Source organism: Ranitomeya variabilis, chromosome 5 (genome assembly GCF_051348905.1).
Source record: "Ranitomeya variabilis isolate aRanVar5 chromosome 5, aRanVar5.hap1, whole genome shotgun sequence".
NCBI lineage: Eukaryota > Metazoa > Chordata > Amphibia > Anura > Dendrobatidae > Ranitomeya > Ranitomeya variabilis.
In genome coordinates, this window is record NC_135236.1 from 629,389,434 (window position 1) to 629,415,090 (window position 25,657).

Here is a 25,657-nt window from a genome sequence, read left to right on the forward strand (position 1 = left end):
ATTTTTTATTTTCACGGCTCTGCGTTATAAATTTCTGTGAAGCACTTGGGGGTTGCAAGTGCTCACCACACATCTAGATAAGTTCTGTTGGGGGTCTAGTTTCCAAAATGGGGTCACTTGTGGGGTGTTTCTACTGTTTAGGCACATCAGGGGCTCTGCAAATGCAACGTGATGCCCGCAGACCATTCCATCAAAGTCTGCATTTCAAATGTCACTACTTCCCTTCCGAGCCCCGGCATGTGCCCAAACAGTGGTTTACCCCCACATATGGGGTATCAGCGTACTCACAACAAACTGGGCAACAAATATTGGGGTCCAATTTCTCCTGTTACCCTTGTGAAAATAAAATTTGCTTGCTAAAACATCTTTTTTGAGGAAAGAAAAATGATTTTTTATTTTCACGGCTCTGCGTTGTAAACTTCTGTGAAGCACTTGGGGGTTGAACGTGCTCACCACACATCTAGATAAGTTCCTTGGGGGGTCTAGTTTCCAAAATGGGGTCACTTGTGGGGGGTTTCTACTGTTTAGGCATATCAGGGGCTCTGCAAACATAACATGATGCCCGCAGACCATGCCATCAAAGTCTGCATTCCAAAACGTCACTACTTCCCTTCCGAGCCCCGGCATGTGCCCGAACAGTGGTTTACCCCCACATATGGGGTATCAGCGTACTCAGGAGAAACTGGACAACAACTTTTGGGGTCCAATTTCTCCTGTTACCCTTGGGAAAATTAAAAAATTCTGGGCTAAAAAAATATTTTTGAGGAAAGGAAACACATTTATTATTTTCACGGCTCTGCGTTATAAACTTCTGTGAAGCACTTGGGGGTTCAAAGTGCTCACCACACATCTAGATAAGTTCCCTTGGGTGTCTAATTTCCAAAATGGGGTCACTTGTGGGGAGTTCCTACTGTTTAGGCACATCAGGGGCTCTGCAAACGCAACCTGACGCCCGCAGAGCATTCCATCAAAGTCTGCATTTCAAAACGTCACTACTTCCCTTCCGAACCCCGACGTGTGCCAAAACAGTGGTTTACCCTCACATATCGGGTATCAGCGTACTCAGGAGAAACTGGACAACAACTTTTGGGGTCCAATTTCTCCTGTTACCCTTGGGAAAATAAAAATTGTGGGCTAAAAATCATTTTTGAGAAAAGAAATATTATTTTTTATTTTCATGGCTCTGCGTTATAAACTTCTGTGAAGCACTTGGTGGATCAAAGTGCTCACCACACATCTAGATTAGTTCCTTGGGAGGTCTAGTTTCCAAAATGGGGTCACTTGTGGGGGAGCTCCAATGTTTAGGCACACAGGGGCTCTCCAAATGCGACATGGTGTCCGCTAACGATTGGAGCTAATTTTCCATTCAAAAAGTCATATGGCGCGCCTCCCTTTCCGAGCCTTGCCGTGCACCCAAACAGTGGTTTACCCCCACATATGAGGTATCCGCGTACTCAGGAGAAATTGCCCAACAAATTTTAGGATCCATTTTATCCTGTTGCCCATGTGAAAATAAAAAAATTGAGGCTAAAAGAAATTTTGTGTGAAAAAAAGTACTTTTTCATTTTTACGGATCAATTTGTGAAGCACCTGAGGGTTTAAAGTGCTCACTATGCTTCTAGATAAGTTCCTTGGGGGGTCTAGTGTCCAAAATGGGGTCACTTGTGGGGGAGCTCCAATGTTTAGGCATACAGGGGCTCTCCAAACGTGACATGGTGTCCGCTAGCGATGGAGATAATTTTTCATTCAAAAAGTCAAATGGCGCTCCTTCCCTTCCGAGCCTTACCATGTGCCCAAACAGTGGTTTACCCCCACATGTCAGGTATCGGTGTACTCAGGAGAAATTGTCCAACAAATTTTAGGATCCATTTTATCCTGTTGCTTCTAGATAAGTTCCTTGGGGGGTCTAGTTTCCAAAATGGGGTCACTTGTGGGGGAGCTCTAATGTTTAGGCACACGGGGGCTCTCCAAACGTGACATGGTGTCCGCTAAAGATTGGAGCCAATTTTTCATTCAAAAAGTCAAATGGCGCTCCTTCCCTTCCGAGCCCTGCCGTGCACCCAAACAGTGGCTACCCCCACATATGAGGTATCAGCGTACTCAGGACAAATTGTACAACAACAATCGTGGTCCTATTTCTCCTTTTACCCTTGGAAAAATTAAAAAATTGTTGCTAAAAGATCATTTTTGTGACTAAAAAGTGAAATGTTCATTTTTTACTTCCATGTTGCTTCTGCTGTTGTGAAACACCTGAAGGGTTAATAAACTTCTTGAATGTGGTTTTGAGCACCTTGAGGGGTGCAGTTTTTAGAATGGTGTCACTTTTGGTTATTTTCAGCCATATAAAACCCTCAAAATGACTTCAAATGTGAGGTGGTCCCTAAAAAAAATGGTTTTGTAAATTTTGTTGTAAAAATGAGAAATCGCTGGTCAAATTTTAACCCTTATAACTTCCTAGCAAAAAAAAAATTTGTTTCCAAAATTGTGCTGATGTAAAGTAGACATGTGGGAAATGTTATTTATTAACTATTTTGTGTCACATACCGCTCTGGTTTAACAGAATAAAAATTAAAAATGTGAAAATTGCGAAATTTTCAAAATTTTCGCCAAATTTCCGTTTTTTTCACAAATAAACTCAGAAATTATCGACCTAAATTTACCACTATCATGAAGCCCAATATGTCATGAAAAAACAATCTCAGAATCGCTAGGATCCGTTGAAGTCCTGAGTTATTACCTCATAAAGGGACACTGGTCAGAATTGCAAAAAATGGCCAGGTCATTAAGGTCAAAATAAGCTGGGTCATGAAGGGGTTAACCCCTTGGGATTTTTCGTTTTTCCGTTTTCGTTTTTCACTCCCCTCCTTCCCAGAGCCATAACTTTTTTATTTTTCCGTCAATTTGGCCATGTGAGGGCTTATTTTTTGCGGGACAAGTTGTACTTTTGAACGGCATCATTGGTTTTACCATGTCGTGTACTAGAAAACGGGAAAAAAATTCCAAGTGCGGTGAAATTGCAAAAAAAGTGCAATCCCACACTTGTTTTTTGCTTGGCTATTTTGCTATGTTCACTAAATGCTAAAACTGACCTGCCATTATGATTCTCTAGGTCATTATGAGTTCATAGACACCTAACATGACTAGGTTATTTTTTACCTAAGTGGTGAAAAAAAAATCCAAACTTTGCTAAAAAAAAAAAAAAAAAAAATTGCGCCATTTTCCGATACTCGTAGCGTCTCCATTTTTCATGATCTGGGGTCGGTTGAGGGCTTATTTTTTGCGTGCTGAGCTGGCATTTTTAATGACACCATTTCGGTGCAGATACGTTCTTTTGATCGCCCTTTATTGAATTTTAATGCAATGTCGCGGCGACCAAAAAAACGTAATTCTGGCGTTTCGATTTTTTTTCTCGTTACGCCATTTAGCGATCAGGTTAATGCTTTATTTTTATTGATAGATCGGGCGATTCTGAACTCGGCGATACCAAATATGTGTAGGTTTGATTTTTTTTTTATTGATTTATTTTGATTGGGGCGAAAGGGGGGTGATTTAAACTTTTATGTTTTTTTTATTTTTTTCACATTTTTTTTAACTTTTTTTTTTCACTTTTGCCATGCTTCAATAGCCTCCATGGGAGGCTAGAAGCAGGCACAACCCGATCGGCTCTGCTATGTAGCAGCGATCGTAAGATCGCTGCTACACAGCAGAATTTCAGGTGTGCTGTGAGCGCCGACCACAGGGTGGCGCTCACAGCTACCTGCGATCAGTAACCATAGAGGTCTCAAGGACCTCTATGGTTACCTTCCTGATGCATCGCCGACCCCCGATCATGTGACGGGGGTCGGCGATGACGTCATATCCGGCCGCACGGCCGGATGCGGTAGTTAAATGCCGCTGTCCGCGTTTGACAGCGGCATTTAACAGGTTAATAGCGGCGGGTAAATAGCGATTTCACCCGCCGCTATTGCGGGGACATGTCAGCTGTTCAAAACAGCTGACATGTCCCGGCTTTGATGCGGGCTCACCGCGGAGCCCTGCATCAAAGCAGGGGAGCTGACCTCGGACGTACTATCCCGTCCGAGGTCAGTAAGGGGTTAAATACGGATGTAGGGTAAAATTGGTGATAATTTTAGATACTGAGAGAAATTATGCTACAATTCGTGTTAATTTATTTTTTTTAAGAAAACCACATTCACACGTTTCCTTTATGCTTCCAAATTGATATCAAAAGCACCATATGAACATTCATATTCATATTCAGCTTTTGATTCTTAGCTAAGTCTGCCTGATCCCTACAGAATTGTCATTAGTAAATGGACAAACGTTACATGTAACACCCATTGTTTGATGCATAACTGTAACAAGTAACCGGTGACCAGAAAAATGCACACAGGAAAATTGCCCACAGGAAAATTGCCCACATGAAAAATGCACACAGGAAAAATGCCCACAGGAAAATTGCCCACATGGAAGATTCCCCACACGGAAAATTCCCCACACAGAAAATTCCCCACACGGAAAATTCCCCACACGGAAAATTGCCAATTACAGCATCACAGAAGTTTCAGATCTATGATATTTCAGGTGCAAGGTGAGGATGTTCACATAATATGTGATCAACTTGTGATTTACAGTTGACCTAGTGCAAAACTGCAAAAATGATGATCTGTGGTTTGTAGCAGTCTGTCATTCTCAGCAATAGATAGATCTAGTCTGCTCTCTTCTCTCACTGATTCTGCCTTACTCCTCACACCAGCCCAAAACAGCAGCACATGCAGAACCATCAGCAGTGTGATCCAGAGGAGCCACCACTGCTATCAGTGCTCACAAAAGTATCACTGCTGCTGGCAGAGATATTTAGTCCTGGAAGCCCAGAAGGCACAGCAGAAAGGTGAGATTCTGTCACTTGTACCACTTTGTGTTCTTGCTGAGAATGTATGATATGCTTTTGCAGTATAATAAACACAATATTGGGGACCATGTAAACCAGGATAGGAACATATATACCACAAAAGGGGCATAAATACCAGGATGGAGATCATGTGGACCATACATACTAGGATGGGGACCATATATACCAGCATTAGGACATATATACCAGGATGCAGACATATTCACCAGGATGATGGGCATTGTTATGACCCCAATGGCAGAGGGTCTCAGGAATAATGCTAAGTCAGTAAATACAGAAAACCAGCTCATAGGGCAGTGGTAACTGGGCTGACCATATAACTAATCCTAGCACCACAAATACCAGCAGCCGGGGAACGTTCCTACGTTGATCCTAGACGTCTCGCGCCAGCCGGAGAGCTAACTACCCCTAGAAGGGAAAAGAAAGACCTTTCTTGCCTCCAGAGGAAATACCCCAAAAAGTTGGATAGAAGCCCCCCACAAATAATAACGGTGAGGTAAGAGGAAAAGACAAACATAAGAATGAGCTAGGAATTTAGCAAAGAGAGGCCCACTAGCTAATAGCAGAATATAGAAAGATAACTTATATGGTCAGCAAAAAATCCTATCAAAAATATCCACACTGGAAATTCAAGAACCCCCGAACCGTCTAACGGCCCGGGGGGAGAACACCAGCCCCCTAGAGCTTCCAGCAAGGTCAAGAATCACATTTAGTACAAGCTGGACAAAAATGATAGCAAACAAATAACCCAAAAAACAAAGAAGCAAGACTTCGCTTAATTTAACATGAACCAGGACCAGCAAACAGGAGCAAACAGAATGTGTCTGATAACACCGATGCCAGGCACTGGACTAAGGTTCCAGGAGGTTTATATTTAGGAGAGGAGACCTTCATAGGAACAAATCGAGAAGACAGCCCCTGAAGTAACGACCCAGCTGGGTGCAAACAGAGGGAAGGAAATCCCAGAGTCATATCACTAGTAACCACTAGAGGGAGCCAAAAAAGTCTAATTCACAACAGGGCATATATACCAGTATGGGGGACATTACTACATAATGAAGGGGGAGGGGGCAATTCATACGTCTTTATAGAATTTAGAATACTACAGGGGCCCATACATCTGACCAACGTGTGTGGGGGGGAAGGGCCAAATTTCGCACTGGGGCCCATCGGACTCCACTGCAAAAGCATATCATACATTCTCAGCAAGAACACAAAGTGGTACAAGTGACAGAATCTTACCTTTCTGCTGTGCCTTCTGGGCTTCCAGGACTAAATATCTCTGCCAGCAGCAGTGATACTTTTGTGAGCACTGATAGCAGTGGTGGCTCCTCAGGATCACACTGCTGCTGGTTCTGCATGTGCTGCTGTTTTGGGCTGGTGTGAGGAGTAAGGCAGAATCAGTGAGAGAAGAGAGCAGACTAGATCTATCTATTGCTGAGAATGACAGACTGCTGCAAACCACAGATCATCATTTTTGCAGTTTTGCACTAGGTCAACTGTAAATCACAAGTTGATCACATATTATGTGAACGTCCTCACCTTGCACCTGAAATATCATAGATCTGAAACTTTTGTGATGCTGTAATTGGCAATTTTCCATGTGGGGAATTTTCCGTGTGGGGAATTTTCCGTGTGGGGAATTTTCCGTGTGGGGAATTTTCCATGTGGGGAATTTTCCATGTGGGGAATTTTCCGTGTGGGGAATTTTCCATATGGGGAATTTCCGTGTGGGGAATTTTCCGTGTGGGGAATTTTCCGTGTGGGCAATTTTCCTGTGGGCATTTTTCCTGTGTGCATTTTTCATGTGTGCAATTTTTCTGTGGGCAATTTTCCTGTGGGCATTTTTCAGGGAACCCTTTTCTACATGCTCAATGTGGTACACACAAGGACACAGGACAGAGGTTGAGTCAACTTTAATCCATGTCAACTGGCTACAAGTGTGATTTAGTTATTGCCAACACCTGTTAGGTGCCACAGGTAAGTTACAGGTGCTGTTCATTACACAAATTAGAGAAGCATCACATGATTTTTTGAACAGTGCCAATACTTTTGTCCACCCCCTTTTTAATGTTTGGTGTGGAATTATATCCAATTTGGCTTTAGGAAAATTCTTTTTGTGTTTTTTCATTTAAGACAAATTAAATGAAGATAATAATGCTGAAGAATTTGTGTTTGCAATCATTTTCAGGAAGAAACTGAGTATTATCTGACAGAATTGCAGGGGTGTGAATACTTTTGGCCATGACTGTATATATGAGAGGCTTCTGCTGGGCTGTATATGTATGAGAGGCTTCCGCTGGGCTGTATATATATGAGGGGCTCCTGCTGGGCTGTATATATATGAGGGGCTCCTGCTGGGCTGTATGTATATGAGGGGCTTCTGCTGAGCTGTATATATATATATATATATATATATATATATATATATATGAGGGGCTTCTGCTGGGCTGTGTATATATATATATATATATATATATATATATATATATACTAGCTGTTTCCAGCCAGCTAACGCTCGGCAAGCTCATTGCTATCTAATTAACGCTGCTGGTGATTAAACTAAAGTAAATAATGACAATAATCCTACGATTTAGTCGATATTGTTGTTGTCGATCAGCTACTGCATCGTTGTCCGGATTTTCCTGCGGCCTGTGAGATGGACCTGGCGACTCTTCTTGGCTCATTTCATTTTGGAGAATGCAGATGCAATTAAATATACGTTTACCTTGGCTGAAGTGGTTGAATTACATAGAAAGGAAGTGCTGCATGTGGTAATGTGGGGGAGCGGAGCCTCGTGTGGTAACGTGTGGGGACGAAGCCTCGTGTGGTAATGTGGGGGAACAGAGCCTCGTGTGTTGATGTGTGGGGACAGAGCCTCGTGTGGTAATGTGTGGGGATGGAGCCTCGTGTGGTAATGTTTGGGGACAGAGCCTCGTGTGTTAATGTGTGGGGACAGAGCCTCGTGTGGTAATGTGTGGGGATGGAGCCTGGTGTAGTGATGTGGGGGGACAGAGCCTCGAGTGGTAATGTGTGGGGACGGAGCCTCGTGTGGTAATGGGAGGGGACGGAGCCTCGTGTGGTAATGTGTGGGGATGGAGCCTCGTGTGGTAATATGAGAGGACGGGATTATGCGTGGTAATGGGGTGGGAGGGTGGGATTATGTGTGGTAATGGGGTGGGAGGGTGGGATTATGTGTGGTAATGGGGTGGGAGGGTGGGATTATGTGTGGTAATGGGGTGGGAGGGTGGGATTATGTGTGGTAATGTGGTGGGGGGCGGGATTATCTGTGGTAATGTGGTGGGGGCAGGATTATGTGTGGTGATGTGGTGGGGGGGCGGGATTATGTGTGGTAATGTGGTAGGGGGCCGGATTATGTGTGGTAATGTGGTGGTTGGTGGGATTTTCTGTGGTAATGTGGTGGGGGGCAGGATTATGTGCGGTAATGTGGGGGGCGGGATTATCTGTGGTAATGTGGTGGGGGGTGGGATTATGTGTGAGGATGTGGTGGGGGGCGGGATTATGTGTGGTGATGTAGTGGGGGGGCGGGATTATGTGTGGTGATGTGGTGGGGGAGGGATTATGTGTGGTAATGTGGTGGGGGTGGGATTATGTGTGGTAATGTGGTGTGGGGGCGGTATAATCTGGTAATGTGGTGGGGGGGCGGGATTATGTGTGGTAATGTGGTGGGGGCAGTATAATCTGTGGTAATGTGGTGGGGGGCGGGATTATGTGTGGTAATGTGGTGGAGGCAGGATCATGTGTAGTAATGTGGTGGGGGCGGGATTATGTGTGGTAATGTGGTGGGGGGCGGTATAATCTGTGGTAATGTGGTGGGGGGCGGGATTATGTGTGGTAATGTGGTGGGGGGCGGGATTATGTGTGGTAATGTGGTGGGGGTGGGATTTTGTGTGGTGATGTGGTGGGGGCGGGATTGTGTGGTGATATGGTGGGGGCGGGATTATGTGTGGTGATGTGGGGAACGGGATTATGTGTGGTAATGTGGTGGGGGTGGGTGTTGTGAATTCTGTTTTTGGGCTCCCTCTGGTGGTTACTGGTGGTACTGGCTGACTTTTGTCTTGCACCTGTTCCCATCAGGAAACTGGGAGTTTCCTATTTAGTCTGGCTTCTCAGTCATTCTAGTGCCGGCAATCAATGTTACCAGAGCACCTCTGTTGCTTGCTACCTGCTCCAAGTCTGCAATTCAGCTAAGTTGGATCTTTGGCATTTTTTGTGTTTGTTTGTCCAGCATGCATTTATATTTCTCTTGCTGCTGGAAGCTCTAGTGATCTGAAATTACTACTCCGGTGTCATGAGTTGATAACGGAGTTAAAGTAATTTCAGGATGGCTGTTTAGGGTTTTGAGGTGACCGCGAAGTCCTCTTTTGTATTTTCTGCTATCTAGTCAGAGGGCCTCTCTTTGCTGAATCTATATTCATACTGCGTACGTGTTTTCCTCTTACCTAACCGTTATTATATGTGGGGGGCTACTATCACTTTTGGGGTTTCCCTGGAGGCAAGCCAGGTCTGTGTATTCCTCTACTAGGGGGTAACTAGATCTCCGGCTGGTGCGAGGTGTCTAGGGATAATCGTAGGCACACCCCCTGGCTACTATTAGTTGCGTGTTAGGTTCAGCGTCGCGGTCATCTGAGATTCCATCATTCCTAGAGCTAGTCCGTTTTTGCCTGAGTCCCTGCCATTGGGAACCATGACAGGTGGGATTATGTGTGGTAATGTGGTGGGGGGCGGGATTTTGTGTGGTAATGTGATGGGGGTGGGATTATCTGTGGTTATGTGGTGGGGGTGGGATTATGTGTGGTAATGTGGTGGGGGGCGGGATTATGTGTGGTAATGTGGTGGTGGGGATAATGTGTGGTAATGTGGTGGGGGCGGGATTATGTGTGGTAATGTGGTGGGGGCAGTATAATCTGTGGTAATGTGGTGGGGGGCGGGATTATGTGTGGTAATGTGGTGGGGGCGGTATAATCTGTGGTAATGTGGTGGGGGGATGGGATTATGTGTGGTAATGTGGTGGGGGCAGGATTATGTGTAGTAATGTGGTGGGGGGCGGGATTATGTGTGGTAATGTGGTGGGGGGCGGTATAATCTGTGGTAATGTGGTGGGGGGGCGGGATTATGTGTGGTAATGTGGTGGGGGTGGGATTATGTGTGGTAATGTGGTGGGGGTGGGATTTTGTGTGTTGACATGGTGGGGGGCGGGATTGTATGGTGATGTGGTGGGGAACGGGATTGTGTGTGGTAATGTGGTGGGGGCGGGATTGTGTGTGGTAGTGGGGTTGGAGGCAGGATTATGTGAGGTGATGTGGTGGGGGTGGAGCTACTGTGCAGGGGGCAGGATTAGTGAGTAATCATGATGCCTCTTATATATATAGAGATATATATATATATATATATATGGTTTCTGCTGGGCTGTATATATATATATGAGGGGCTGCAGCTGGGCTGTATATATCAGAGGCTGTTGCTGTGCTGGCTGTATATAGAGTAGAGGCTAAGGGGCTGTATGAAGTGTATACACAGCACTATACTGTAAACAGGTCCACACTATATACATACAGTATACACAGACACACTGTAATGCAGGATATAGTGTGGACCTGTATACACAGTATGGTACTGTGTAGGACAGGAGCTGCAAGAAAGATAAACAGACACACATAGACACACGCACAGACAGACACACAGACAGACAGACAGAGATCATACTCACTCACCACGACACTGTGAAGACTGACCCACTTCACCTCTGGATCTTCAGTGACTGAAGATCCAGAGTGAAGTCCTGCTGCACTCTGCGGTGGAGAATCCTCTTCTCGCACCGACATCGTGGCTCCATCTCCTTCCTCAAAGGTAGCTGAACAAACTCTCATCTGGTCTAATCCGAGGGAGCGATCATATAGCTGAATATGTAGCACCTAGAAGCTTCTATTGGGATTGGAGAAGGCTGCCGCATGCCATAAGCTAAGCATTAGGTACAGGGAGGGTACTAAGGAAGCCTGGCTAGCCAGGGCAGTGGATGCTGACACAGGTCAGGTGCCATGACTCTCCGCTGTGCGCCAGCCACTGAGATGTAGGACCGTAGCCAGGTCCCTACACTTTCAATAGTTTCTCTTTTGTTAAATGTTCCTTATCATTAGAAATAGTTCACAGCAAAGAGACGTGTATTTTACATGTTTTGAGATATTTATCCCTATGTTGGTGGGAGGCACCCGCTTGGTGGGTGGCCCAGGGCCTGGGCCCCTTGGGCCCACCCCTAAATCTGGGCCTGAGCCCCCGATGCAGGTGGCCTTAGCTTATAGGTGAATTTTGGGGTGACAGATTCCCTTTAATGTCTGACAAATAGCATAAAGTTAGACTACCGAAGATTGAAATAAGTATGCTTATCATTGTCAGGTTATATAGTCTGTCATCCTCATATAATAAGGTGCCTACCCCACTGTTGAACTACAGCAACTGATATTTATAATCCAAAGTCAAACTGCATTACAAAGTTTCATTAAACAGACTGGAAATGTGACCCATGCTGGTAATACATTTGTTGTGTATTTAGACACTTTGTTTCGTACTCTGCACCACAATTTAGTTGTGGTTTATACAGTAGATAAGTTCCTTAGGGGGTCTAGTTTCCAATATGGGCTTACTTGTGGGGGGTTTCTACTGTTTAGGTACATCAGGGGCTCTGCAAGTGCAACTTGAAGCCTGCAGACCATTCCATCTAAGTCTGCATCCCAAACGGCACGCCTTCCCTTCCGAGCTCTGCCATGCACCCAAACAGTGGTTCCCCTCCACTTATGGGGTATCAGCGTACTCAAGACAAATTGGACAACAACATTTTGCATCCAATTCCTCCTGTTACCCTTGGGAAAATACAAAACTGGGGGCTAAAATATCGTTTTTGTGGAAAAAAAATAATTTTTATTTTCACGGCTCTGCGCTATAAACTGTAGTGAAACACTTGGAGGTTCAAAGTTTTCACAACACATCTAAATAAGTTCCTTAGGGGGTCTTCTTTCCAAAATGGTGTCACTTGTGGGGGGTTTAGGCACATCAGGGGCTCTACAAACGCAACATGGTGTCCTATCTCAATTCCAGTCAATTTGCATTGAAAAGTCAAATGGCGCTCCTTCCCTTCCGAGCTCTGCCATGCGCCCAAACAGTGGTTTACTTCCACATATGGGGTATCAGCGTACTCAGGACAAATTGGACAACAACTTTTGGGGTCCAATTTCTCCTATTACCCTTTGTAAAATAAAACAAATTGGCGCTGAAGTAAATTTTTTGTGAAAAAAAATTAAATGTTAATTTTTTTAAACATTCCAAAAATTCCTGTGAAACACCTGAAGGGTTAATAAACTTCTTGAAAGTGGTTTTGAGCACCTTGATAAGTGCAGTTTTTAGAATGGTGTCACACTTTTCTATCATATAGACCCCTCAAAGTGACTTCAAATGTGATGTGGTCCCTAAAAAAAATGGTGTTGTAAAAATGAGAAATTGCTGGTCAACTTTTAACGCTTATAACTCCCTAAGAAAAAAAAATTGGTTCCAAAATTGTGCTGATGCAAAGTAGACATGTGGGAAATGTTACTTATGAAGTATTTTGTGTGACATATCTCTGTGATTTAAGGACATAAAAATTCAAAGTTGGAAAATTGCAAAAGTTTCAACATTTTCGCCAAATTTCCATTTTTTTCACAAATAAACTCAGATAATATCAAAGAAATTGTACCACTATCATGAATTACAATATGTCACGAGAAAACAGTGTCAGAATTCTCAGGATTTGATGAAGTGTCCCTGAGTTATAACCTAATAAAAGGACAGTGGTCAGAATTGTAAAAATTGGCCCGGTCATTAATGTGCAAACCACCCTTGGGGGTAAAGGGGTTAATGTAAAATCTCTAGTACTTCCAATAGATGATGCATGTGGAAGACAAGTCAGAATTTGTTTACTTTGACTGCATTGTAAATATTCTTAGTTTGATCAATTAAATAAAAAAAGATTAAGATAAGAAAGTACAGTGTTTATTAGATTTTAAATGTATATAATTTTTAAAGCTTCCCTAGAAGCTGCCACATTGGAACCAGATACATCTTTCCTGTAGTTTTCGCCTTTTCAGTGCAGCAGAGTTTATCACAGCTTGAATGAATCGGTGGTAATGGTGAGAAAAGTATTAGGCCCCATACACACGTTCAGGAATTGATGCAGAAAATTCCTGTGAAAATCCGGACATTTCTGCCAGATTTCCGCATAAAAACTGCATGCGTTTTTTTGCGCGTTTTTTGCGCGTTTTTGACGCGGTTTTTGACGCCGTTTTTCCCAAACATTTCCCAATGCATTAGACAGTGGGAAAACCGCGAAAAAAACGCAAAATTAATGAGCATGTCCGGTTTTTTACCGCAATGCGTTTTTCATGCGGAAAAACGCACATCATGTGCACAGAAAGTGCGGATTTCATTAAAAATGATAGGATGCTTAATGTATGCAGATTATTTGCGGTTTTATAGCGTTTTTATAGCGCAAAAACGCTAAAAAACCGCAAATAATCTGCACTGTGTGAACATAGCCTTAATTTTGTGATAAAGTGCAGCTTTCCATCCGAGAGCAGTAATAAAATAAAGCTTTAATGACCGCCAATACGTCTTTTAACTGACCTGAAATATAAGAGAATTGTATCCACATACAGGTGACAATCCAGCAGCTGTCGGCTGTACACTGTAGCTGACAACTTGCTGTATCGGCCACGATCAGTGTTTGCACCTTCCATATGTTTAACCCCTTAGATGCTGCTGTCAATAGTGACTACATCATTATAAATGGTTAACAGAGTGTGAGAGCTTCCTCTTTGTCCAAATTGGTGCCCTCCGATCATGATTTTGTGGTCCTGGTGTTTGCCATGGCAATTCATGACCAAGTAGTGGCCTTAGAGTCTGACTGCTGTAGTAATAAGTTCAGAAGTTAGAGGCATTTAGGTGGTAAAAATACATATTTTAATTTCTGTCATGCCACTTCGAATTAATTCCTGAAAAGCATCTGAAGGGTTAATAAACTACCTGATTCCAGTTTTCAATATGTTAGGGGGTGCTGTTTTTAAAATGGCATAACTTTTGGGGGTTTCCCAATATATGGGACCCATAAAGTCACTTCAAACATGGATACGTCCCTAAGAAAGTACATTTTGTAAATCTACTCGAAAAAATGAAAAACTACTGCTACATTTTTTAAACTCCTAAAATGTTAACAAAATAAAAGAACATTTTACAAATGGTGCTGATGTAAAGCAGACATGAGGGAAATGTTATTTATTAATGTTTTTATGTGGTATGACTATCTGGATTAAAGAGATAAAAATTTAAAATGTGAAAATTGCTAATTTTTTAACATTTTTCTCAAATTTCTGAAATTTTTTATAAGTAAACACAAAACATATCGACCTAAATTTACCATTGTCATAAAGTATAATGTGTCCCGAAAAAACTATCTCAAAATCACTGGGATTTGTTGAAGCGTTCCAGAGTTAATAACACATAAAGTGATACTGGTCAGATTTCAAATATTTGGCTCCGTCACTAAAGGGTTAAATCAGCCTATCACCTTATATTCATAATAAATTTACTATATTCTAGAGATGAGCAAATTACCTTAAGGCAAATCATATTTGCTTTGAGTTTCATAAAAAGTTTGGATTTTCTACAATCCAATTTGATTCACTGATATAATAGATAAGCAGATCACTTCACACAATCAAGGTCCAGGTCAATGCTATCTTGTCCTTTAACTGAGATAGGAGATAACAGATGGTGTTTTTAAAATTCTTTGTAGGAGGAGGAGGAGGGAGGAATCATAGGCAGACACCGACATTCTGCATCAAGTTCTCCAGTTACAGGACAAGGGCAAGGACAGAGGACTTAGAGGAAGACACCTACATTTGGCAGCAAGTTCTCCTGAAATATCAGTTACAAGAGGAGGAGGATGGAGGAACGAGAGGAAGACACCGGCATTCTGCAGCAAGTTGTCCTGAAATATCAGTTACTGGAGATGGAGGAGGAGGAGGGAGGAAATAGAGGCAAATTCTCTTGAAACGACAGTTACAGTTCTCCGTGGACATTTTTGAGCACCTTCAGCTTGGTGATGGAAAAATCTGTTTTTTACCTAATCGATAACTCATGAATTCATTAATTGATAATTTTAAAATGAATTATTAGTCCAGGAGAAGAAAGGATATGTATCTAATAAGATATATTGCAAATTTTATTCTTGTCATGTGTACTATTGATTTATCAAAATAAATTGATGGTTGTTCAATATTATGTATCATTGATTTAGTTGCAGAATATTTTGGGTGATTTATTGACGACTAGGGAGGGAAAAAATTGCAATTATATCAGTAAGCTATTCACCCCAATACTGGTGCCTTTAAAAATTTATAGAAGGTTTTTTTTCACTAGAGAAGACAGAAAAAAAGATTCAAAAGGATCTAGACAAGTTTGAGCAATGAATGAATGAATTAATTAATTAATTAATGAGGAGAAATGCAAGATTTTACATCTGGGCAAGAAAATTGAAAATAAATTACATTTATAGACATTATAAAATTAATTAACAGCACATGTGAAAAAAGACTTCTGTATACTACTGTAATAGATAACAGACTGCACATGAGTCAATAGTGTGATGCAGCAGCAAAAATGGCAAACACAGTTTTAGGATATATTAAGAGAAGCATAGAGTCTAGATCATGTGCAGTAATTATCCCCCTCTATTTCTCCTTGGTCAGACCTCATCTGGAACACTGTGTCCAGTTCTGGGTACCACATTTTAAAAAATAATCCTGAATCCTGCATTGAGAAGGAAGTTGGACACGATGAACCTGGAGGTCCATTCTAACTCTAACATTCTATGATTCTGTGATTCCGTTTTAATGGTTTTTATATAGCTTTAGGTATGCATTAGGAAAAATGAAATCTGAGGTACTAACCCTCTACGGGTTCAACAATGAGCCTGTCTACAATGACATTAACCCTGAGCCTAGTAATTGACTGCAATTTTCATGTCTGATTTAGTTGAGACATAACTGCTGCCACCTATCAACAAAGATCCATAAAAAGAGCAAACCTGTGGAAGAAAACTCAGATTTTATGTCCTGTATCAGAAGAATACTTGTGTTCCTTTATCAAACATACAGACCATAAAATGAAATATATGTAGACTGTATGTATACTTTCCTCCTTATACCTGTGTGAATTATCTGCAATATTTGACATATCACTAAATTTGCAATTATGTTTTTTGTTGCCCCACTAGAATTTTGGAATTGTGTTCCTTAATGACCCACTATACAATGGGGGAACACATTGGAATCTAGTTGATATTATCTATTATGGTCTTGCTGCCATTTGTTACAAATAATAGCATAATAGCAATAATGGCTTAGATGGGGATTTGTGTTTTCATAAAGGTGGGAACACTTTTTAAAAAAGATTTCAACAATTGAGAATAAACATATATGCAAAAAAAAATCACAATGAAAAGCAAATACTGCATATTAGTGTTTCTATTTTTCTATTAATAGCAACAGTTACACTTACATTAAGAAGTCTACAAAGAGAATTGGTTTTACTTCAAGCCTAGTACTAAGTTGCTTGTGTATTATTTTTAATGCAACTTTTAAAGAATAGCATTTTACAAAGAGTTTTCCAATTTACTAAAAGTATTAATCTTGCTTTTCATTTTCTAAAATTCAATACTTTTTTAAAATAATATTTTAAACATAAAACCTGCTAAATGTAATACTCAAAGATGGAATTAGTGCTGAAGGGGTCAACATACATTCTGTAGCACTATAGATTTGTAAATTATTTACGTTTTTAAAACTGTTTGATTTTTAGGAAAATTACGATTGTTTAAGTTTTTTTATACATTTACAACAGTCCAGAAAGATTTTGATAAATCAACTGATTTTGTGAAAGTAGGCAAAGCTGTAGAAGTTAATTTGGTAAGGTATTTAAAACATTTTTCTGTTTGTACTTTTAAATAATATTTGTAAATTGAACTGTGGAAAAAGTCAATACATATAATTTTATTAAGGAGCATTGCGGCTTTAAGTCTCCTCATCTCGACATGCTTAACATGTCACTCTCCGCAAGGAGAAATGATACTTCTTGGATCCTGGTCAGACGCCTCTCACACAGTCACACCAGATCTCCACTTTGCACTGATGAGGGGCAGTACCCCGAAACACAGTGTCTGCAAATTGAGATCTGGTTTGGCTCTTATCCTAAATCATGTGACAAGGTTCGTTAAAGGGTCGACATTGACTGTTAGGATTGCTACTTCCAATAGATGGCACTGGAGTTCTAGTTCTCTTCCTCTCTGAAGAGACAATTTACATATTTCCCAGAGGAGCATTGCGGCTTTAAGTCTCCTCATCTTGACATGCTTAACATGTCACTCTCCGCAAGGAGAAACGATACTTCTTGGATCCCATGTATGTTCATTAGAAGCATATACAGAACTAGAAATATATAGAGGTATAGCAAAAAAAGCGGAACAGCACAACACTTTTACTTATCTTCGGGTGCAAGGCCCCAGGCAACCAGTCCAACGATTGCACCAAATTTATAAAGATTCTAAAGAAGAGGCAGCACTCCATTTCTTCAGTGAAAAATGTGGACGATTTAATCAACCCACTTGTCTGGGTGACGTTTCGGCTCCATCTGAGCCTTTCAGATGGAGCCGAAACGTCACCCAGACAAGTGGGTTGATTAAATCGTCCACATTTTTCACTGAAGAAATGGAGTGCTGCCTCTTCTTTTGAATCTTTATATAGAGGTATATCTATATGTATATACACCATCCCAACTGTGAAACATGGTGATGGCAGTATCATGTTGTGGGGTTGTTTTGCTGAAGGAGGGACTGGTGCACTTCACAAAATAAATGGCATCATGAGAAAAGAAGATTATGTGGAAATACTGAAGCAGCATCTCAATACATCAGCCAGGAAGTTAAAGCTTGGGCGGATATGGGTCTTCCAAATGGATAATGACCCGAGGCATACTGCCAAAATGGTAACAAAGTGACATAAGGATAACAAAGTCAATGTTTTGGAGCAGCCATAACAAACTCCTGATCTCAATCCTATTGAAAATTTATGGGCAAAGCTGAAAAGGCAGGAGAGAGCAAGGCGACCTACAAACCTGGATCAGTTATACCAGTTTTGTCAGGATTAATGGGCCCAAATTCCGACCTACTATGGTGAGAAACTTGTGGAAGGATATCCCAACTGTTTGACCCAAGTCATTCAGTTTAAGGGCAATGGTACCAAATATTGATGAAATGTATGTAAGCTTTTGACTTTGAAGTAAGTAATAAAAATGCCTTAAAACATTCTCTCTCATTATTCTGACATTTGGCAAATATTAGTAATTATGGTAATCCTATTCGACCTAAAATGGGAACGGTTAAATATGATTCCATGTCAGATATTGAAAAAAACATGCAGATGTGTCTTTTTATATAGTGTTTGTAAACTTCTGGTTTTAACTGTACATACTGTATATATTTATCTATATATATGTGGCACCCCAGGAGTTCGGGTACCACAGTAGTGCTGCCTTTCTCTCGGGGAGGGTAGTGCTATGTTGGGAGACAAGTGATATTCCCTTTGGTAGCTTATCACACACACAACACCTTCCAAATTCAGGCCAGGAGGGGAAGCCCAAAACCCTGTTTTAGGGCAGTTCCCTGAATAAAGATCCTGGTTTGGAGGCGGAGTGAGTTTAGTCTGTACAGAAAGTCTGTGTGCAATGACAGACAGGAAGGAAGCACAGAGGAGATATACAGCACTCAAGGAGGCTATCAAAAGGCCTCCACAGAGTCAGAGCATAGAATCCGGGTACCGGGAACGCGAGGCTTATGTGTATTATAATACACAGAGCAAAACCAGAGAGCAGGGAATTACATGGACTTTGTCCATATCTACCTGTGGCACAGCAGCACTTTGGAGCCAGGAGTCACTGTGAAAGGACCCCAATAGGCACGGCTCAAGCTGCCTGCCATACAGGCACCTGTCCCTGGACAGGAGAACGAATAAGGATTTCGCTTAGGACACTCAGTGGCAGCAAGGACCTCAGAGACAGTAAGCACATTTTGGAAGGCTCCTCCCTGACCTGCCAAGGGGATTCCACTTGTCTCTCGACTAGCCAGGCTTCTAATTCACCTGTTGCCGGTGCCCTGGACTGTGGCCTGTCATCCACAAGTAAACCAGGTGAAGACTTACAACCTGTCTCTTCATTTATTCCCCGGCCTTACCATCTACGCCACACACCATAGGACCCCTGGGGACCCCGCTTCACCTGTGGGAAGAGTAACATCTGGGCTGCCACAACATCCCCCAGGGGACCCCTCTAATGCAGCGTCGGTCCCCCTATTGACCGAACTCCACAGGTGGCATCCGACAAACTTTAAACATTTAACCCCCTTTAATGTTGAGGCCCAGGGCCACGGACCGGGTTGCAGCCACCTTGACATCCCCATTTGCGACTGGATCCGGTACCGAGTATCCCACTGCCCTGTGGGCATGTCAACATTGGCACCATGAACAGGATTTCGCACCCCGGCATCGCCAGGTACTGTGTGCCAGTGAGCCACCAAAAGCCGCCATTGGAACGCGAGGGGGAGGAGACATACCTTCGTGGGCCGAGCAGCCGGAAAGAGTGCAAAGCAGGAGAAATGGGTGCCGCAGTGCTGAGAGGAACGCCAAAAGTGAAGACCCATACAGCGGAGCCAGAAGCCAGAAGTGAGGACGCTGCAAAGTGCCGAGCGGAGCACCAGATGAACCGCTGCAGATTCCAGAGAGGAGACCCGGCCTCTACCAGGTTAGCGAGGGGGAAGAGCCATGTCTGACACAGGAGGGGAATTGGCGGCGGTCGCAGCCGCAGGCCTCATTGTACCCCCGGGCCCCGCAGCGGATTTACCCGCAGGCCCAGTGATGCCCCCAGGCCCTGCGGTGGCCGCAGCCCAGTACCGCTACCAGGCTCCGCAGAGCCTGCAGCTCCAGTAAGCCGGCCGGACACCGCCACAGCTACGGCGCCCATCATGCCACTCTCCATGCCGTATATACCAAGAGCAGCATGGCTTCCACAGTATCCAGAGAGTCACATATGTTAAATGACTTTAAAGAAAGGCTCTGCAGCCTGTTTTAAGTTTATCCTTTGACAGAGCATCAGAAAATTAACATTTGACTGGTCAGCTGATTGATGCGGCCCTGAGAGAGGTAAAATCCTGGCGGGATGTGGACAAAAAGACTGTGCAGCAGATCTTTGCTAAGCTCAAAATTACCTTTGACACCCGCAGCAGAAATAAAAATGAAGTTCTTCAGGTGTAAGCAAAAAGCACAGGGCAGTATTTGGGACTATGCTCTTAATTTGCAGGAGGCGCTCTGGGCTGTTAATCAAGTGGATCCTAACAGTGTACAGGATGGAGATTATGTTTTGAAAGAGCAGTTCATTGAGGGGCTCCTGTCCAGCACCCACAGGACTCCATTACGCATTATTAATACATTACGCATCCTGGCCTTGCAAAACCCTGACCTGGACTTTGCGCAATTTAAGGACAGAGCCATCTGGGTGTTGCACGAACCTCCACCCAGCCCTGCAGTGCCTCTTAATCATCCAGCCCTCACGTACCACCAGAAGGTGGCATCATATCCTCAGGTCCCCGTTGAAGCTGATGCACAGGTCCTAGATGAGGATTCTTCTACAGGACTACGCCTCCAGGTGCAGGAGCTGATCAAAAGTGTTGCTGCATTAGCTCGGACTGTAAAGTCTCTACAGGAATCCCCTAAGGAGAAGATCAAGCTGGGTTCCTGACCGGAGAACGTCCCCTGGCAACGACAGAAGAGGATTCTGCCGACCAGAGGGAGAGACGATGATCGCTAGCACCAGGATGGATGACCCATCTGCCACCGCTGCAACCAGGCAGGACACATTGCAAGGTACTGTCATTTAAATCAGCGACCCCTGGGGCAGAGGGCCAACCCCCAGAAATAGGACAACCAGGTCCACACAACTGGCGAGATAAGTACATCGAAGGACAACCAGTTCTCCCCATTGTGATCAACGGCATCCTGATGAACACTTTGTTGGACACCGGTTCATAGGTTACAACGTTACAACTGTGCCTTACCTTCTTTTATAAGCGTTATTGGGTTGATACAGACATTACCCCTGGTCCAGATAGTGACCTAACAATAGTTGCCAATAATGGTCAGCCTTTGCTCCAGGTGGGATACAAGGAGGTCACCAATAAATTGGGGTGGGTAGAATTAAAAGGCCAAGGGATGGTTATTGACTGACGTGAATGTAACCCTATGATGACCATTGGTACTACTGTTATTGAAAATTGTCTGGCCGAGGTTATTGTCTTGTTACAACAGGTGGCAGAAACCGCTGGCTCCAGTGAACAGAGTGTCCTGCAGAAGGAAATCAGAGCCCTGGTACAGAGACAGTAGGTAGAACTATCTGGTGGAGAAATTGGCAGAGCCACAGTGAGTCATCCCATCCCCAGTGCAATACCCCCAGGAGTGAAATGTTGATATGGTGTCGGACAGCAATAGGTATCCAAGGTAAAGACTACCAGGTACTGGTAGAACCTGTGTATTCGGACAGTAGGCCTACAATCCTGACAGCCAGAGGGGTGATTGAAGTCCGCAAGGGGAGGGTACCAGTACGTGTTCTCAACTGTGGGGAGAAGGAGGTTCACTTAACCAGATATGCCACACTTGCCAAACTGTTTACTGTTGATAACAATGTGATACAGGCAACATAACCCTTGGTCCCATCCAACCAGGTGGAGGACAATGACTCTGCAGGTCAAATGGAAGATTGGTGTCAAAAATTACACGTCGGCATTGACTTTACTCCATCACACCAGAAACAAGGGGCTTACCGGGTGGTCCAAGAGTATGAACGGGTATTCAGTAAACACCCACTAGATTTTGGGCAGGTAAAAGGGGTACAACATCACATCCCCATGGGAAGTCATCCACCTATCAAGGAGAGGTACCGGCCTGTACCTCCAGCTCATTACCAGTGTGCCAAAAGTATTTTGCGAGAGATGAAGGAGGCTGGGGTAATCAGAGAAAGTTGTAGCCCCTGGGCAGCTCCATTAGTCCTCTTCAGGAAGAAAGACAGCACCATGAGAATGTGTGTAGATTATAGGTAGATAAACCACATTTCACACAAGGATGCATACCCGTTGCCTAGAATAGAAGAGTTATTGGCTGCGTTAAAATCTGCTAATTACTTTTCTACCTTGGATCTCACCAGTGGGTACTGGCAGGTTCCCGTAGCGGAGGCAGACAAGGAGAAGACGGCCTTCACAACACCAATGGGTTTCGCTGAATTTAATTACATGCCGTTTGGACTGTGCAATGCCCAAGGAACATTTCAGAGAATGATGGAGTGCTGTCTCGGGCACAAGAACTTCGAAACTGTCTTGTTGTACCTGGACGACATCATTGTCTTCTCCAAGACGTATGAAGATCACCTGAAGCACCTGGCCAAAGTGTTTGAAGCCCTATCCAACTTTAGCTTGAAGGTAAAACCATCTAAATGTCACCTGTTAAAATCCAAAGTACAGTAGCTGGGCCATGTGGTGAGCTCTGAAGGACTGGCCCCAGACCCAGACAAGGTCACCATGATCAAGAACTGGCCGAAACCCAGTAACCTCCATGAAGTCCGACAGTTCCTATGGTTGGTAGGCTATTACAGAAGATTTATTAAAGACTTCACCAAGGTAGCCGCACCACTACAAGACCTGTTAGTGGGCCATACTAAGAAAACCAAGGGTAAAAATACCCTGTTTGTCTGGAACGATGGGCTGAAAGGATCCTTCACTTGGTTGAAGTTGGCTCTCACAGGAGATGAGGTACTGGGCTGCGAATTATAGTTCGTTTAAGCTGGAGTTCCTCGCCATCGTCTGGGCAGTGACAGAGTGGTTCAAGCACTACCTGGCCTCAGCAAGATTCACAGTCTACACTGACAACAATCCGCTGACTCAACTGGAGACGGCAAAACTAGGTGCCTTGGAGCAGCGATGGATGGCCCTATTGTCTAATTACGACTTCACTATCAAGTACCGTGCAGGGCACAAGAAAGCCAACGCCGATGCGTTATCCAGAATGCCCAACCTACCAGATGTAGGAGAGGATTCAGAAGAACTTGAAGAGGTGGAGCTGCCAGCTTTTCACCGCCCTGGAGCAACTCAGTATTCACATTATGTGAGAAACAGGCATAAAAACAAAAAAGAAGCCATGCTGAACCCATTGCCCCACCATGGATGGGCAGAGACTCAGGACAGTGACCCCACGGTCCGTCTGGTGAAAGAGCTGCTGACACAGGGAGATTCGCACCCTGGTCCAGATGATCCGCAAGAGACGCAACAACTGTGGTAGAAGAAAGGCAAACTATTCATCTACGATGGTAAGCTGTGCCAAAGAAACATCGATCCGCGCACTCATGAATTAGTCTGGCAGATAGTGGTCCCAAGACAAGATGTGCCAATGGTTCGGGAAGCATACCACGATGGAGCAGGACACTTCGGATGGAAGAAGTTGGATATCCTATTACGTGGAAGATTTTAATGGATTGGTATGAGGAAAGCCATCGAAAAGTGGTGGAGAGAGTGTGGCCCATGTAACCTGCGCAGAAAGGACCGTGACAGCCATAGGGCTCCCTTACAGCCCATAGTCACCAAATGGCCACTTTAACTGGTGGCCTTAGACCATGTGAAGCTAAATCCAAACTGGTCAGGTTATGTCTACGCTTTGACTATTGTGGATCACTACTCCAGATTCCTGGTAGTTGTACCTGTCAAGGATCAGACAGCAAAAACAGCAGCCAGAGCCTTTCAACAGCACTTCTGTAGACCACATAGATATCCTGAAAAAGTACTTACTGACCAAGGACCAGCCATTGAAGCGGAAGTATTTCAAGAATTCTGCAGCCTGAACGGATGCAAAAAGATTAGAACCACACCATACCATGCGCAAACCAATGGAATGTGTGAAAAAATGAACCAAGTAGTAATTGATCTACTGAAGACCTTGCCTTTACATGAAAGGAACTTATGGCCAGAGATGTTACCAGACTTGGTAGACTTGTACAACCACATTCCATTGAATTCCACCAACTGTACTCCAGCATACCTGATGAGAGGAAGATCTAGTAAACTAAAAGTTGATCTAGATATGGGAGTCCTAGCCCCAGAAAATACCTCACCTGATACAGATTGGGATACTGAGAGACAGGAAAAATACCGTCAAGTACAAGAATGCGTAGAGAGATGTTTATCACAAGTGAGACAAAAGGAAGATTAAGACTATAACCAACGTGCCCCTGCAATTCCCTTGTCTCCAGGTGAACAAGTGCTCAAACGAAAAAGGAGACTGCAAAAACTTGACGACCAGTGGGAAGCAGAACCGTATACTATCCTACCTTTAAACTTCGACAACACAAAAGTCTGCCTCATCAGTAAAGATGGAGGAGAAACTTCAACTGCAGTATCCAGAGACCATCTCAAAGTTTGCCCTGGCAAACTGAGGAACAAAGAAACAAACCCAGGAACATCTCCACCCATGGTAGAAGAAGAGAAGAAAATTCACACCGTTCTCGGAGATTTTCCCCAGTCTTGGACTCAGATTCACCAGGCCATAGTGATACCTGTCTTAACTTTCCCCAGCCGGAAATACAGGAAGAAGTGACTCAGAACCATCCAGAACCAGAAGAGGCTCTACACCAGCAGGTTCAAGTTGTAAACGTCACCCCAACTGTGGAACCAGAAAATCCACCCTCTGCTATTGGTGAAACTGTCAGACCTATGGTGAATCTGAGAAGTCGCAGACAATTACCTAGTTTACATACACAATGCAGTCTACACATAGTACATGCACTAGTGGGTACACTGCAGCAGACATGGTAGACCAGGAAGTACGCAGGTCTACTCGTAGCACCAAGGGTCAATTCCCAGCCCATTATAGGGACTGTCAATAACTGGTGTTACCTGTCTAAAAATGTTTGCATGTATTCTGTTACAGATTAAAAATGGACATTGCGGTAATGGACAGTGATTACCCAAAAACTTTTATTGTAAATAGATTGTCACTCTGTGCACCCTGGTTCTACCCACTTGCCGGCGTGGATAGAGCCTTCTTTGCTTCAGCAGACCTAAGATAAAACCATCTGGCGTGGTGAACACCTGGTCAGGATATGCCTTGAAGCCCACCCTAGCCTACGTTGGGGTTTATGACAGGTCCCTCCCATTGGTACTGTTAAACTTATGAACATGGACACCCTAGTATGAGGCCAGATGTACTTTTATAAACTTGTTTTGCAACGTTCAAGAACCATGCCTCCCGTAAGGGATGAAAAGTTTAACCTCAAAATGTATTTGTTAACCTGTTGTATATGTTTCCTTTTCCCAGTCCAGGAGTACTGGATTTAATGGGGTGGCGGAATGTGGCACCCCAGGAGTTCAGGTACCACAGTAATGCTTCCTTCCTCTCGGGGAGGGTAGTGCTATGTCTGGAGACAAGTGATATTCCCTTTGGTAGCTTATCACACACACAACACTTTCCAAATCCAGGCCAGGAGGGGAAGCCCAAAACCCTGCTTTAGTGCAGCTTCCCTGAATAAAGATCCTGGTTTGGAGGCGGAGTGAGTTTA

General features: G+C 43.6%; 1 protein-coding gene across 1 annotated transcript in view; it reads left to right on the forward strand.

The window, feature by feature from the left end:
• Window positions 1-25,657, forward strand: part of LOC143775128 (protocadherin gamma-B4-like) — a 144,696-nt gene that overhangs the window by 91,595 nt on the left and 27,444 nt on the right. The window contains exons 5-6 of the mRNA XM_077262972.1: window positions 23,071-23,214; window positions 24,675-24,746. Of these exons, the coding sequence (XP_077119087.1) occupies window positions 23,071-23,214; window positions 24,675-24,746 (216 nt within the window). The remainder of the gene's footprint in view (window positions 1-23,070; window positions 23,215-24,674; window positions 24,747-25,657) is intronic.